Source organism: Ciconia boyciana, chromosome 9 (genome assembly GCF_034638445.1).
Source record: "Ciconia boyciana chromosome 9, ASM3463844v1, whole genome shotgun sequence".
Taxonomy (NCBI): Eukaryota; Metazoa; Chordata; class Aves; order Ciconiiformes; family Ciconiidae; genus Ciconia; species Ciconia boyciana.
The window spans coordinates 191,542-208,097 of NC_132942.1; the positions used below are offsets into that span (position 1 = coordinate 191,542).

Consider the following 16,556-nt stretch of genomic DNA (forward strand, 5'->3'; position numbering starts at 1 on the left):
CAGTCTTGAGACAAAAGAAACAAGAAGAAAGTCTCAGTCTTGTGCTTCCTAGAGCCAGAAAAGAGTCTGAGCATTTCTCCTTATTCCATAAACTTACACTTTGCAAACTGACCTCTGATCAAATCCATTCCACGTTTGTATTGACCTCATTTCTGATAACTATTTAAACCAGTAAAACAAAACAACAACAAAAACCACCACAAAAGAGTTGGGGGTGGGAAGAGACTGATGTGGTACAACAGGTAAAGTCCATCCAGTCAAATTAAGAGTTGCAAGTTGGAGGAACTGCCATCACAGGCCACACCTGGGCAATCAGGGAAAGGCTATGGAGGGAAACAGAGTCACCACATCTCAAGAAGGACCAAAACCCTTGCACCAACCCACACAGTAGCGATGGCCAGCTCCGAAAACCCTAAGCAGTAAAGCATGCCACACCGATTGTCACCATAGCCTCCTGTGGAAGAGCAGATTTCTGCTCCACTCAGTACTTGCTCAAGTCAGTCTTCCAATGGGAGAGCAAGCCCCTAGCCTACAAGTAGTCTTCTAGTCAGTGAACCAACTCCTGTCCAACAAGCAAGCTTTTTCCCTCTCCCATGACCTCCATGATGGAGCTAGGAAAGAAAATTAACATGGATGACCACCAGTACATCATATATATCAATCATTCATTTTCCTCCTCTGCTCTGGGCACTGCCACTCCAACTTCTTCTGCCTATAGAAACAGTATAGCAAAATATAGCCCTTTCTATATCCTCCTCCCACATCATCCCCTAATGCCCAGGGACCCATCTTTGCATGTCATGACTGTACCTTCCACAGATCCCGGGTCACATACCTTTCCTCAGAAAAGCACAGGAAGCACAAGCAAGAGTAAATTAAGAAAATGCAAAAATGTAAATCCACAGAATCAGCATGGCCAGCACCAAGTAAAGTGTCTGCTCCTGCCTCCCTTGCAGCTCTTACCATTTACTGTGTTCCCTGGAAACCCCATGCAGTCTCTGGTAGTCTGATCAGAAGAGACACATCCCTTGCTGTGCCTGACCACAACGTAAGACAACATACATGTTTGCTGGCTACAGCCAGGTTCAACACAAGATCCAGCTTTGCCTCTCTAAAAGCCTCAAAATCATGACTTACTTTTGCCATCCTTCCCAGCCAATGGAGAGGAAAATCATAATCAACTGAACGGATCCTGTACCACATCCTAGAATCTGTAAACTTTAGGATCAGTCCAGGTAAGGGAGAAAAAGTTACTCACCCTGAGAATCCACTACATAAATTAGGACAAGCACGGGGGAAGCAACATCACTATGCAAGTGCTGTACAGTTTATTGAAGAACAAATTCAAGCCATTTATTATACAAACATTCCTGGTACCTCATCTGAAGGCCATACAATTGATCTACTTTAACATGGCCCTTTTCTTCAATAGCTCCCAAATTCCATTCAGATATTCCACTGAATGTTTTGACAAACCTGTGTGCCTTTCTCCTGCTGTGTGTCAGGGTTTGGTGAGCAAAAGGCAACGTGGTGATAATGGGAACTGTGAACTGGTGACTAGGGCAGTTAAACAATAACAAGGTAAGAATGTTTGGCAAAGATACAGACAACAAAAGTGTAGAAAATGCTTAGAAAAATGCAGTATTTTCAGGCTCACTGCGTCTGATGACCCTTAAATATCTCAGGATATTTCATGAACTGGTTGAAATAATGACAGATTCATGAAGGGTGAGTCAGATACCAGGAGCGTGAAAGAGGCCAAAACCTGCCTAAGAGGAAAGAGAGAAGAAGACTGGCTAAGGATTACAAACCAATGAATTTGCCTGTAATTTTAAAAAAATAATAATCTGTGCCTGTAATTTAAAAAATAATAATCTGGTGCATGTAAGTTGTTTGTGAACATCAGTAAGACTACTACTCATCTCCAACACAGTTTGTCAAGAATTAATCTATTTTCTTTCAAATTAACAGCCCTTATAGATAAGGGAGAAGCAGCAAAGATCACCTGTCCTGACTCCAGTGAGCCTTCTGAAGCTGCTTCATGTGATATTGTAGTCAAGCTAGGGAATCATGACCTAGATTAAACTACTATAAAGATCTTCGTAATTAATACTACTCAGTGGCAAGCTGCTGGACAGCATTTTAGGGTAGTATCATTACATACCCTGTCTTTTGTGCTTCCCAAGCCATCCACTGCTGAACATCGTCTGTAAGGATGAACTACAGTCAATGCTTAAAACATAAGCTATCCAGAGATGTTAGGAGCGCACATAAACTAGGGAGAATTCAAATAAGAGCATATGTTAAACAAACAATAAAGGAAAGTGCTGAGAATGAAAACTATTTTACAGGTGCTTTCAGAAACAGCATATTGGTTAGAGAGATTTTTGTTTGACCCAGTATGGTTGTTTTTACACAGGGAGAATATCGCAGGTTGACAACAGGAGAACTTCTGGTCTTCCTTGGGAGAGGCGGATAGACCAGAGGACCTCTACCTGTTCCCTCTAGCTCTATTTCTCTACAAGTACAGATCCTGACCCAAAGACCGTTAAGTCAGTGGGCAGTGGTTTGCTACCTCCACCAATCTCTGAAGGCCCTGTAGCAGATAGAAGATGACAGAAGAACCATTCTTCCCCCCATCCCTGTCCCCCCAAATGTCAGTTTGCCAACGATGCAGAAAGCAAGCATAAGAATAGGTGTTAAGCTATCCAATCACCTTCTGTAAGTGCATGTGCACACTCACAACACTACAGAAGGCACTGAGAATGAGGAAAGCTGTGGAACAGCTCTGGACAAAAAGTAGTGACATTGACTAAGACAGTTAATTAATTAAGTTTGGAAAAGACGGTGAGGAAGGGTAGACAGAGTTCTATAGACTCCTGAATTGTCTGGAAAGAGTGAACGAAGAATGAGTATGAGTACCGAATGGAACTGGCAGGTTCCAAACAGGTATCATGCGAATACTTATCCTCCCCCATTAGTTGAACAGTGGAACTCCTCGCTAGGAATGCAACAAGTTTACAAGGCTCAAAAACCAAACAAAACCACCCAGCCCATCTATCACATTCACAAAAGAAAAGCCCACTCTGGACTGCTAAACACCTCCAACTTGGGAAATCCTTGAGTGGCAGATCACTGGAAATCAGTATCGCTGCTGGAAAATCTTCCAATCGGATCTCTTTTGATTTCTCAGGCACCAGTTCTTGGTCACTGTCAGAACACGAAGACTGACTTGTTCCGACTGGATGGAACACAGAGCATTTCTGTGTAACCTAACCACTGTAACTGCTTACAGATTAGACCATTTCAAGTCATTACCATAAGTGAAAAACTCTGATACAACCGTAAACCAGTGTGTTCACTTTCTGGTTGTCAACGGCCATTTCATTCCTGACTGGGGACCGTGGCACCTCAGGACGGGACATGGGCAGGAGGCAGAGGAGGAAACTGCAGCTGGGCTTAACCGAGGGTCAGAGGAGAGCAGCCGTTGGCCAGCCCCAGCACTGAGACAGCCCCCATGCCGCCCGGCCTCCCAGAATCCCCCTTCGCTGGCCATGACCCCTCCCACGGTTGTCCCGGGAGAGCCACGACGATGGGGTCCCGGAGGCGCCAGCTCGAGCTGCGGAGCCAGAGCGAAGAGCAGCTCGCCGAAGGTGCGGGACCATCAGCTGCCGGCCACCTCAGCGTCGCTGGCTAGCAGGGCTCAGACATACGAGCCCCTCCACGGCTCCTCCTGGCAGGGTTCCTTGAGGTTGCAAGTCACCAGAGCATGCTGCTGTGCATCCCAAGAGAGCAGCCAGCCCCTGCCTTTCAAACAGCCAGCCATCTCATCCACCAGTCCAGGCAAGAAACAGCATCAAATTCCCTGATGCCACCACAAGCAGGGCTGTTTCTCTGAAATGGCGTAACGTGGTCAGGTCCCCTCTCTCTACGCCGCAGGAGAACACCTGCTAGGTGGACATCAGGATAACAGATGCCTAGATCTGCATGTCCCAGAGCGTGTCAGACTCCAGTCCCCACAGCACCGATGGGAGAGAGATGGGTGACTGCACAAGCACAGGAGACTCTGCACTTCATTCTTCTCCAGTCCTCAGAAAGCAGCTGGCAGGATGGCAGAATTGGTGCTGAACACTGCAGAGAGGGAAGTAGTGTTCAGAAGAGCTGGCAGGCATCGGGGTGATGTCTTAATTTCTCCTCTAAAGAGACCTCAGGTGCCACGGAGTGCCAAGTCTCACAAGATGCCTGCTATGCACACTAAGTCTGGTCAACATGCTTGGGCTGCCCGAGAACAGTGACAGCCAGTGTCAAGTGAGAGCCCAGATGAGGATCCTCAGGTTTGGAGAGGTCTAAGATTAGCAGGACTACACTTCCCCCATTCTCCCTTCCCTCAGAGGGCATCTTTCTTATATATGACTGAATAGGTACCTAGGACAATGGACAGAAGTGTCTTCCAGAAGACCTTGTCCATCTTGAGCAGGACACCTGTTAGAAGGGTCTCAGGCATGCAGAGCTCATCTCAACAGCTTGATCTGCATGTCCCAACAGCGGCAGCTATATTTCTTGTACTTGTTTGGAGTACGAGGATGAACCCCTGGCTGCCAAGCAGCCCTGAGAGCAAAGCACAACATTCATAAGTGACTAGAAACCTTCTTAAACCCTCTTATCTGGCAGCAAGTCTTCCTCCTCTCCCCCTTCCAGGGGGATATGAAAGGCCAGTGAAGTGGCTTTTAGCTCATGTAAAGGGAAAGGGGATGCTTCAAGTGATATTTTGGGTACTTCTCCCCAGTAATATCTGCAACCAGCCAGAATCAGAAGGGTTGTAGGAAAGTGAATAGATCCAGAACTGTCTCACCTGGGGACTTGCTGAAGGAAGAGCCGGTAGCCCGCAGTGTTCTTTCCACAGTCAATCTGCTTCTGCCTCCTCTGCAGGACGACCTCATCCCTCTCAACGTCTGATCTGGGAAGGGAGCAGCCAGCACTAAGGCACAGCAGGAGAGATACTGCAGGCACAGGCTCTAAGCACCAACCTGCGCGTTGAGCGGGATCCTCCAGGGATGCCCTCGTACCGACGCTTATCGTGTTCACACCAGAGGAAAAGGGCGCCAGCAGCGAGGCCTATCCCAGGTAAGAGGAAATCCGTTCAGCCGAAGAGGCTCTGCAAATTCGGTGATTCATTACCGAAAGTGCTGGAGGAGTCGCAGGTGTCCCATGGACAGAACAACGGTTGTTCCCCCCCGCAGGTGATCGGGGACCCCCGGCTCTTACGGCGGCTCTGGCACCCACCGGGCGGCGCGGCGCGGCGCGGCGCGGCGCGGCGCGGCGCGGCGCGGCCTGGCCTGGCCTGGCCTGGCCTGGCCCTGGCGCTCACGCTCACGCTCACGCTCACGCTCACGCTCACGCCCACGCCCACGCCCACGCCCACGCCCACGCCCACGCCCACGCCCACGCCTGACGCCCCGCCCGCGGGCAGGCACGCTTTACGCGCCGCAGGCCTCGCCCTCCCGCGGCTAGGGCGGTGATTGGCTCGCTAAGTCCACCGAGTCTTCTGGTAGGCGCAACGCCCCGCCCACGAGAGAGCGGCCTCGCGAGGGGCGCCCTGTCCTCGAGTCACGTGGCCGCGGCCCAATCGGAACGCCTCTCTCCGACCGTGCCCCTCGGCCGCCCCGACCGCCCTCTGGCGGCGGCGGGCACGATTGGGCGGCGCCGTGGCGCCTCCACCGCCGCTTCCTCGTGAGGCCTCAGCGCCGCCGAGTCGCCCGCCTCGGCCTCGCCGCGGCCCCTGGCGGCGCTGAGCGCGGAGCCCGGCGGCGCGCCCTCGTGCGCGGGCTGCCGTGCTGGGGGCCGCCGCCTGACGTCCCCCCTCTCTCCCGCGGGCTGGGCGGACTCTCCGGGGGGCCGGGCCGGCCCGTAAGTCGGGGCGGCGGGGAGGGGCGGGGCGCCGCGCCGCGGGGGCGCCGGGCCCCGGGCTGCTGTCCTGGCTCCCGCGTGAGGGCTTGCCCGCCGCCGGAGCAGCTCGGCCGTAGCCCCTTCGCACAGCCCCCGGTCCGGCGCGCTGACGAGACCGGTTAGTTTTAAGAGCCTGAAATGTAACGTGGGGCATGGCAGCGCTGCCCTCTTCCAGATAGCCGCGTCGGAGCCGGGCGAGTGGAGCCGGCTGGCGGCTGGGCTTCCTCTCCCCCGCTTTTGTGACGGGGGGAGAGTTCTCCACTGTGCAGATCATGAGTTGCAAGGGCATGTGCACCTCGGGACGATTCACTCTCTGAGCTCTGCTTCCTCTATGCTTTTGTAAAAATTTGCTGCAAGTACACGGCCTTTTGGGCGGACTCGGTAAGATCCGGTCGTGGGCAACCCTTCCAAACTTACTCTTCCAAGCAGACGGCTGGTTTGAGTTGAGTTTTAGTCACTGACATGTACATCTTTCTGGCCCCAGCTCTAGCCAGAAATAATTCCCGCTGTATGTCTCAGGTGAAATGCTGCTGTTGCTTTTTAAGGAACCCAAGACACCTCTTAGATGACTGGCTTACATTTTGTAAAAGAAAGCACTGCTTTTGCAGTAGCTTCAGGGAAAAGACCAAGATTTGAACAGAACACAGAAACTGCATTTACCCTAGTTAGCGCTCTTTGGACTAGCACTCCACATAAATAGGTGAAATAACATTTCCTACTGCATGCAGACTCCTGTTGATACCTGACTGGCAATTTTCCTCCTTGCAGAGTGTCACAGAAGCAGCATGTGAGATCTTTCCTGGTAAGCAGTTCCTCATGACTGGAAGATGGGCTACTGTATTATCTGTGAGGATACAGCCAAAAGGAGGGCAGTGTGTACACGGAGTTTGAATGTACTGGGCTGCTGGCTGCTGTTGTCAGGATTCACAGTGAACATTTCTTGTTTATTTTAGACAGAGGTGCTGTGCTCAACACCAAGTTTCCAAGAAACTGTGCAAAAAGACAGCGGGGAGATTTATAGCCTCCAAAAGGTGAGTTTTCTTTCAGTTAGGAAAAGAGAACAGGGGGCATTTAGCAGTAGCTTGAAACTCTGCTCAGTAAAGGAACCAGAACCCGGGATGGGGTAAATCTTTGGGGTTTGCAATTCCCTGTAATATTTCGGGAAGGGGCTTCCCTTATGCAGGGATCTGTGCCTTCTTACTGCCGTTGTGAAGTCTCTATCTTATATAGGTATTGGGGCTGTTGCTGGCTTTCAGTGCTACTGAAGTGCTACAGCCCTTCCTTTCTAATTTTTTTTCAGGAGGGTAGCTGGTTTAGGCACTTGGGTTGGCATGTACCTGAGGCCTTGCTGTTTTGGAAGAAAGGCACAGACCCTCTGACCCACCTCACTTCTCCGTTTGTGAGTTCATACTTCAGTCTTTTGGTAGCTAGTGACTTAATGGCAGGTGCTGGGGCAGAAGTATCACAGTAGCCTAAGCCTGCGTCAGGTAAGTCTGGCCTCTCTGTGGGTAGAAAACAGGGCACTGTCTGCTATTCGACTGAAGATATTTCCAGCAGGGAACTGGAAACTGTTGAGATGTCTATCTACAGACATGTACATCTACATACTGTGGTTTGGTGATGGAACAGCTAGTGAATTCTACTCTGGATCAACCATAGGAAATGGTCAACAGGATAAACGTACTCAGCCATGCCAAGAAAGCTTCAGTGTTTGCAATTGCTTTTGCTCAGCAACAGCAGAGCAAGTGTGAAAGTTGAGTAGTGCTACAGGACCATACATAATGACTTTCTGTTTCCCTGGAAGGACACAGAGAGCTTGGAGTCTGACCTGAAAGATCTGGGCAGCTTGATTGCTGTCACAGGATCCTGTGCACAGAGAATATTAGGCAGCCTGAGTGGTTTTGCAGAGCTGTTCCCTGATGAACAAGAAGAGATGGAGGTGAGCAGGGTCAGAGTAGCTTACAGCTCATGATGTGACTTGATCAGTGGGGAAGTATGCATTGCCCAGTTATTGTGGGGCTGATTTTCCAGGATACCATAAGCCCATATGCATCAGAGAGCATTTCTGCTGTTCTGCTCTGTTTTTTCCTGGACAGCTTTGGTCACTGTTATTTAGAGGAAGCAGTAGGACAGTGTATAGCAGATGGAAGCTGTAGCTCAAGCTCTCTCTTTTCTGTGTCTGGAGAAATGCAATTGGCTGAGACATGTAGAACACCCTTCATGGATACATGACTTTACATGTATATTCTGCTCTCTCACTTGAATATAACCCCCACATCAGCCATGGACACAAACACCCACAGGTTACCCTTGGTCACAGCAGTTGCCCATGAGCTCTGCTGATAGCATAGGATAGAACATTTGAGTTGGAAGGGACCTACAACAATCACCTAGTCCAACTGCCTGACCACTTCAGGGCTGACCAAAAGTTAAAGCATGGTGTTAAGGACACTGTCCAAATGCCTCTTAAACACTGACAGGCACTGGGGCAGTGACCACCTCCCTAGGAAGCCTGTTCCAGGGTTTGACCACCCTCTCCATAAAGAAATGCTTCCTCATGTCAAGTCTGAACCTCCCTGATGCAGCTTTGAACCATTCCCACTGTCCTGTCCCTGGATCCCTGGAAGAAAAGCTCAGCACCTCCCTCTCCACGTCCCCTCCTGAGGAAGCTGCAGAGAGCAATGAGGTCGCCCCTCAGCCTCCTTTTCTCCAAACGAGACAAACCCAGAGTCCTCAGCTGCTCCTCAGAGGACATGCCTTGCAGCCCTTCACCAGCTTTGTTGCCCTCCTCTGGAGGCATTTGAGGACAAATAAATAATACGTCGGGATAATCCCGAATAAATAACAGTAACTACATCGGGATAATCCCCTCTCTTGACCGGCTGGTTATGCCGTGTTTGATGCACCCTGGGATGCGGTTTGCCCTCTCAGCTGCCAGGGCACACGCTGGCTCCTATCGAGCCTGCTGCTGACCAGCGTCCCTTTCTGCAGGGCTGCTCTCCAGCCACTCCTCTCCCAGTTTATACTTGTGTCAGGCATTATTCCTTCCCAGGGGCAGGATCTGGCATTTGTTCATGTTACAATTCATGCCACTGATGATTGCCCAATGCTCCAGTCTGTCTAGATCCCTCTGCAAGGCCTCTTGTCCCTTGAGAGAGTCTGGTATCATCAGCAAACTTGCTAATGGTGCATTCAAGTTCTGCATCCCGATCATCCCTTTGAGCCCTGCTGTTCAGCCAGTTCTTCACCCAGCACAATGTTGTTTATTGCTTCCTGTGCTTTTCACCTTTCATTCATGTCCCACTCCCTTTCCATTCAGCAGAAGCTAGTAGCTGGGGATCTGTCTTCCAGCATGGCTGTCTTGGTCTCTGGACCCCTCCTCACTGAGGACATCAATATCAGTGAGCTGAGTGCATTACTTTACACATGTGTTATGAGGAAAGGCCTAAGCAGGACCAAGGATTTGAGGCAACAACTTTTATTTGTAAAGCCAGTTATCTGGATTCCCATCTTTAGGCATCCACCCATTATCATGACAGGGGCAGCTATTTTACCTCCAACCTGACAGGACTCTGTAGAAGGGGCATGCATAATCCCATTGCAGGGTTGACAGTGCTGCTGTCCCAGCGCGGTGCCCTTTTGTGACTTGTTATGCTCTGGCACAGATCTTTTTCCTGAAGAAGCCTCACCCCCCTTCTATGCCACAGAAGCGCCTGATCCTTGTGTTCCACCGTGAATTCTCGTCTGAGAGGGCTCCCAAGATGTGAATCCTAACCTTGACTGTTTCTGGGGGTGGGAAGAATGAAAGTGTCTTTTGCAAGGACAGTGGTTCATGCCACAGTGTTATTCCTTCCCTAACTGACTGCTCTTTTCTTGGCATTCAAAGGTGCCGCTATCTTAGGAAAGAAGATCGTGCCATGAGTGAGTATCCTGCACTACATTATCCTGAGCTGTATGTCCTGAAGAGAGGCTATAAAGATTTTTTTCCTGAGTACAAGGTAACAGGAAGACCTCTGGGCATGATGCAGGGATTAGAGAAAATACCATCAGAATACTCTGGCACAGTATAGCTGTCTAGCCAGTTCCTATCTGTTATGGAAGAGTATAAAAAAAAGTGGCAAACATGAACTTGTATTTCCCCAGAGAATTCTCCATCATTTAGCAACTCGTGGCATCTGTGTACGTAATAGCCCTTGGTAGGACTTTCTTCTATAAATGTTTCCATCTTACTTTTTTTCAAATCTATGTAAATTTATAGCATTCATGCTGCCCCATAATAGACTTCCAAAGATTCATCGTATCTCATGTGTTCTGAACCTGACACCTGTTTTCTTTTGGTGCCTACAGTATTGTATTGAGCAACTGTAGTTTTCCATTTCAAGCTCTCCACGGCACTCAGAGTTTCACAGACCTCTGTCAGATCCTCCCCAGTCATCTCTTCTTGACTGAAGAATCTCAATGTATTCAACTCTTCCTTGCTAGGAAGCCATTTCATACTTTGATCAGCCTTGCCCCCGTTCTCTGTATCTATCTCTTCCATCTCTGTTATATTCCTTGAGATAGAGGGCCTAGAAGGGCTTTATACAGTTGCATAATGCTCTTCTCTGTTTTGTTGTTTATTATTCATATTTGATTAGGTTTTAGTTTTGGTTTTGGCCATTACTGAGCTCATGAGAACTGATATCATAATAGGCAGTTCTGTGGAACTCCCAAGACCTTCCTCCCAACTAGTCTGTGAAAGCCGATAATTTTTTTATGTAAAGCTAGGATTGTTTTCTCCCCATAGGAGTTGATGTAGCTAAAGATACTCATGGATTGTCTGACTCCTGATTTGTTTCAGCCAGTGGACTGTGCTTCTGTCTCACCTGTAAGTGCTGGCATGGATAAACAATCATTGTGCCCACACTGAGAACATACTGGCTCCTGGGATAAACTATCTATTTTTGTCTGCCCAGCATCTCCCAATACTCACCACTTGACATTATACATTTTCCCTCTGTTTACCAGGAACTCTGTGAACCTCAGCGCTATTGTCCAATACACCATCAGGACTTCAAAGTAGAGCTGCTGAAATTCCGCGCCAAGAGTAAGTCATGGACTATGAAGCAAAGGAAGCAGGACCAGATCACTCGCCTCATGAAACGGTGAGCACCAAAGCCATATCTGGAGTAGAAGCTGCTTAAAAGAGTTGTGTCTTCCAGAGCAAAGTTCAGCTCCCTGAAGACAGCTAGACTGTGGTGGTGAAAGAAAGAGAATGGGAACCTGCCTTGTTCTGCTGAGACTGCTAGGAAAAATTAGGAGGTCTGTTTGTTTAAAAAAGGCTTGACACTGCCTCTGCAAGACACTGGCTGAGCATAAAGCCACAAATAAAAGAGTACTATAGCTGCCTAGGGAAAGAACAGGCTTTGTTCACTAAAGACTAAGCCAGCTTTTAGGCTGTCTTGCCTAAAGACTGCAAGGCAGTGTATGTCCTTGGTTGAGCTCTCACCCCTCCTGCTTCAGACAGGAGTCTCCATGTTTTTCTTTAATACTAAACATTGCTGTGGATTTTGTTAGTTGTCATTTCTGACTGGTAAAATAAAGAGTTGGAGCAGACCAAAGTGTTTGAGCACTGGACCTTGTTCCCTGTGGCAATTCAGCGTGAAGAAAGTGAAGCATGCAGCTGCTAATGGATACCTAAAATGATGATTTCTCAGCCCATCACCAGCCAGGATCAGGTATGCCCAGCAAATAAGACTCCAGCAAGTAAGTCTTTATGCTTCCATAAAGATCAGCAATGAGAACTGGAGAAGGGTAACTTCTCTATCGCATGTCTGTTAAGTCCTTACTGGCATGTCAGCCATGGTCTTCCCAAGCTGCAGCTATTAAACTACAACTACAATTTTTTCTGGAGTACTGGCTCAGTGTAGTTGAATTGCTGGTATCTCCGTTTAGACTCTAGGTGGGGATGACAAAGCTGAAAATCTGATAAGTTTACATGTATTTGTACAGCACCAGCCAACAGATGAGGTTAGCAGACAGGTCTCTCTAAGGGAAGGCTACTCAAATTCTCCCTTTTTGATGCTTTTATGGCCTCCTACGGAGCAGCTGAGGGTGGCTGTTTTCAGAGAGAGACCAGGGCTAGGATGAACTCTGTCCTGCTGCTTTCTGCCACTCCAGCGGTTTGGCATGGATTCTGAGGTTGTATGTAATAAGAAAGAAAATTACCAAGGTAAAGAAATACTGATGCTAATTGAGAGTTAATCATCATACACAATGAGCTTGTATGTTCTGCTTTACAGCTAAGTTATCCATCACCCCAGAGCTCCTGACAATTAAAAAAGGCATGAAATGGGGGTGATGACAGTAGAGTTAAAAAAGGAAATACTGCTTTTCTGTTAGAATTCTATTAGGTGCCAGAGTAAAATGAATTGCAACCTACCAGCCATGTATCTTTTAACTTTCTCCCGCCCTATGAAGTAATACTTTTGAAGGCTATGATTCTCAGAAGATGTGTCCATATTCAGTTATCAGCTCTTATCTAACAAAACCCACCTGGGAGCAAGAGAGCCTGAAGATCATGCACGTCCTCTGGAGATGGTAGAAATAAACACAGCACTGTCCCTAGCAGTGTTTTCTAGACACCGCTCTGTGCATGCTTGTCTATAAGGGCTGAGGTGACCGGCAGTGTATCCCTGTCGTGCACCCAGCGGGGCTCTGTCCACTGCTTCCGAGCAGGGAGTGTGGACAGGACCCACTGGGTGGCACTCCTGCAGCACCACCAGGGACCGCGGCCACAGCCTGGTGCAGCCAACTGCTTTTCCAGCACGTCTCACCCCTAGGAAAAGGGGATTAGGACGGGTGTCTCCTGAGACATGGCACAAACAGAAACTGCAGGGCCCTGCAGAATATCTAATGCTCCTGAGCCTTCTTAGGCCTGCATGAGGGGAATTTTTCACCCCAGGGCATTAGGTGGGCTACAGACTCCAGTACGGTAGCCCCTGTGTATGTGTGTTCATCGAGAAGAGATGGTGCTGTACTCCTTTGTGTTACTCCCAGCTATGCTGCCTCCCCAACCATGCGACCTACCACTGAGCAGGGCCCTGGGGAATCTAGCTAGAACATCTTCCATTTTATTACAAATTATCTAGATTGTTGGGGTAAAAGAGGTACATAAGCATACCTGCGATGGTGCCTCAGCTATTGGCACAGCTTCCCTTCAGCATGGGTTAGTTAAAAAAAAAAAAAACCAACAACACAACAGTGTCTATATACCACTACTAAAAAAAAATTGGCCAGCTTTACCCATTTGGCTTGCATGCAAAATCTCAGAGGCAAGCTTTACCTTATCACCTAATGGCCAAACAGCCTTAGCCTTCTGGAGCACATTGCGTATGGCACATGGAGCCTCCCTTTACATTTATGCTGACTGACCTTCACCTCTGTATAAAAACCTCAGTTAAAACCTCTCTGAGCACAGTGAGGTATTCTCTGGCACTGTCAACAGGATCTTGCTGATAGCTCTTAAGGCAAGCACTTTGTTGAATGCTTAGAAAGAACAGGAGGGAGAGGAGGGAAGAGAGGGTTTTTCTGAGGATAGACAAAGAAATTGGAAATCCTAGAAACCTTGTTGCCAGGGGCAGAACTTGTAGAGAAAGCCTCATCCATCTGGTCACAGCAGCTCTATGTTGTGGTCCAAAGTCCTGCCATGTGGGAGCGGCTCGTACCTGGGTCTTTCCTGGTAGTCTCTAAAGCACCTGATGCTGCTGATAAGATGTAAAGTAAACAGCCCCTGCGCTGCTGCCCTGCCATGTGCCCATCTCTTTTACAAGCAAAGAGGAGAAAATGTACAGCAGAGATTAAAATAAAAACCTACTGCAAGCAGCTGGAGCCTGCTGCCCCCAGTTCTGTCCTCCACAGCACTGAAAGGTAGTGAAGGTGGCAGCAGGGTGGGACCACTGATCTTTGCTGCCTGATGTGCCTTGGAGTCCTCTGCATCATGGCTTGAATGAATGGAAACCAAGTCCATTTCACTGCAGAAAGCAGCTGTAGGGCTGCTACTGAATCAAGGGGAAATAATCCAATATATGTTCTGTAACTTGATTGCTCTCATACCTGCTTAAGTACCTTGCCAACCTACAGGAACAGTAAAATCTTGTTTTCAGTTCCGTTATTTTTCTGTCTGTTGTCATGTTCAATATAGTACATGCCCCTGAACAGTTGCTACCCCTAAAGGCCCGGGTCTGTCTTGCCACTGCCAGATCCACTGTCCTGCGTGCTAATATAGCTTCACTTGAGACAAGGAGAGAGCAAGTAGCTGCTCTGACAATATGCATCACGGATATACCAGGATCAGAACAATGGGCTCACAGTGCATCCCTTAAATGTCTTTGAGTCAAAATCTAGTGTAATGCATTATTCAAGCTACTTAATTTTTCTATGTTCTTGTCTCTGAACAAAATTTAGACTTAAGGTAGTAGAGCAGTGCTGTTCTAAGGAGCTCCTCCTTTCTTCTCTTGAAGAAATATTTTGGCTTCCCTTTTACAAATAATTTTTCTTCTGAGCTGCTCATGACTTGGATTGCTTCTGAATCTGTCATCCAAGCATGCGCACACTAACCATTGCCTTGACTAGCTGGTGGGAAGGGACTTACAGAGTCTCTAATCCAAAGATTAGAGTACCACCCCCAGTACCACCACCAACACAAGAGCGTCAGCTGTGGCTTTTTCTACAAGGTTGGATACAGACTCCAACATGTCTCTGGCTAACCTGTTCTAGCATTGCACCAACTTCTTAGTGGAAAAGTTTTTCATAGTGTCCAGCCTGAGCAACCCAAGCTATGTATTGTGGCCATCATCCCTTTTTGTATCACCTGCCATTGCCAACATGAGTTTGGGTTTGTCGCCTTTGCAACTCACATTCAAGTAGCTGTAGGTTGATAATAGATTGCCTCGGAAACTCCTCTTTGCCAAGCAAACAGGCCCAGCTCTGTTAACCTCTTTGTAGGTCACGTGCTACCATCTCGGTAGCCCTCCACTGGACTCTCTCTAGTTCCTCCATGTCCCTCTTGAACTTCAGGGGTAGGGAACTGCACACAGCAGTCCCTTACACACCGGTGCTAAGTAGACAAAAATAACTTCCTTCAGTCTCTGGCCATGTTCTTCCCAGTGTGTGGTGCGTGGGTTGTCTTATTCAGGATCAGAGCTTACTGGCATCCATGGCAACTTCCAGGTCCTTTCAGTGGGGCTGCTCCTCAGCCAGTCAGTCCCCGCCCAGAACAGATGCATGGGGTAACTGCGCCCTGTTACAGAACTCCGCTCTCCTTCCTAAACTTCACAAGGCGCCTGTTGACCCAGTCCTCTCATTTCTCGAAGTCCCTCTGGATTGAAGCTCTGTTGCTCAGCATGTCAATTGCTCACCCTAAATTATTATCATCGTAAATTTGCTAGTTCCTTTTTGCTGTAGCATGACTTACAGACAGTTATTCTCACCAAAGATATAGTCTATCCATTAAGCTATATAACTTTGTACCTATCCAGACAGACATCTGAATGTCTCTGATCTTCCTGCTGTGAACCACACTGAGGCTAAAATACAAGAGCAGCTTTGAATGCTTTATGCCTAGGAACAAAAGAATAAAACTGTCTGAGCCAGAAGTGGCCAAATACCACAGGTACTGACTGAAGCAGAAAACCATGGGTATCTGCTTTGGATGTCAAATCCCTGAACCTTCTTTAGCAATGAGCAGCCAGAGCTGTTTAGGACACTAGCACTCATGCTAGGAAATGAAAGAGGTTTTTATTTGGTTGTCTATGAATACAGGCGTTAACTTCTGCTGGGCTGTTTGCATTAGGTTAATATTTCTGTAGTGTACAGGTGTTGATATGAGCTGTGAGTGTCTGCTGTCTGTCTCAAGCCCTGTAAAGAGCAGAGTGTGGTGCTGTAAATATTAGCCCAGGCAGAGAAATGTTTGCACAGCCCTCCTCTGTGCTGCCTCCTGCAGTAGTACTCTGATACTCCTTACAAATGACCCAGGCTCAGCTGTCAGAGCCTCACCATCTTCTGCATTGCGCAGTAACACGCTCTGGTTTTGACTCGGGAAGGGTTGCAGTGATCAAATCCTGAAAAATGCAGCAGAAGCACCAGCGTGCTATAATCTTCATCAGATCAGTACTACACAAAACAAGGTACAACTAAGTAACTCAGCACATACTGCAAACAAGATACTTGCTTGGTCAAAGCTACTCTTCACTGGCTGTGGCAGTCGCAGATGTAGAGAAGAAATGCCTACCACATCACTGGAACTGCTACTTGCTTTAATATAGTGATATACAGTCATTTCAGAGGGAAACTAATGATTTGTGCTCTCAGTTTGTTCAAAAGGGCTCCCCAGTAATGGAGAGGACTGTCCATTACTGTTGATTTGAACAGAAGAGGAAACTGAAGCTATCCTCCTGCAGATACTGTAGGGATCTTTCTGCCACCGGAGAGAGGAACAACTAATGAGGAAACTGCACCAGCACGGTGAATGGAATCCTTGTTCCACAGCAGATCCTGCCTGCACCTCACACACAGTCTATGATAAGACATAACATAGATGTGGCCTGCCATGTGTCCAAACCTGCTGGATG

General features: G+C 48.2%; 1 protein-coding gene across 1 annotated transcript; it reads left to right on the forward strand.

Annotated features, from left to right (window-relative positions):
* The first annotated feature begins 5,208 nt into the window (after window positions 1–5,208).
* Window positions 5,209–14,037, forward strand: CDC25C (cell division cycle 25C). The gene is made up of 7 exons (XM_072873013.1): window positions 5,209–5,236; window positions 5,736–5,907; window positions 6,715–6,748; window positions 6,900–6,977; window positions 7,247–7,345; window positions 7,751–7,885; window positions 10,954–14,037. Exons 1-7 carry the CDS (start codon window positions 5,209–5,211, stop codon window positions 11,092–11,094), a joined length of 687 nt encoding a protein of 228 aa, XP_072729114.1. The 3' UTR covers window positions 11,095–14,037.
* Window positions 14,038–16,556: the final 2,519 nt, after the last annotated feature.

Bases quoted from the DNA above. Each gene is read 5' to 3' on its own strand.
- CDC25C (XM_072873013.1), top strand. From the start codon at position 5,209: ATGGACAGAACAACGGTTGTTCCCCCCC. The intron at 5,237-5,735 runs GCAGGTGATCGG...CTTCCTCGTGAG, and splicing joins AACAACGGTTGTTCCCCCCC to GCCTCAGCGCCGCCGAGTCG. The intron at 6,749-6,899 runs GTAAGCAGTTCC...TGTTTATTTTAG, and splicing joins AGCATGTGAGATCTTTCCTG to ACAGAGGTGCTGTGCTCAAC.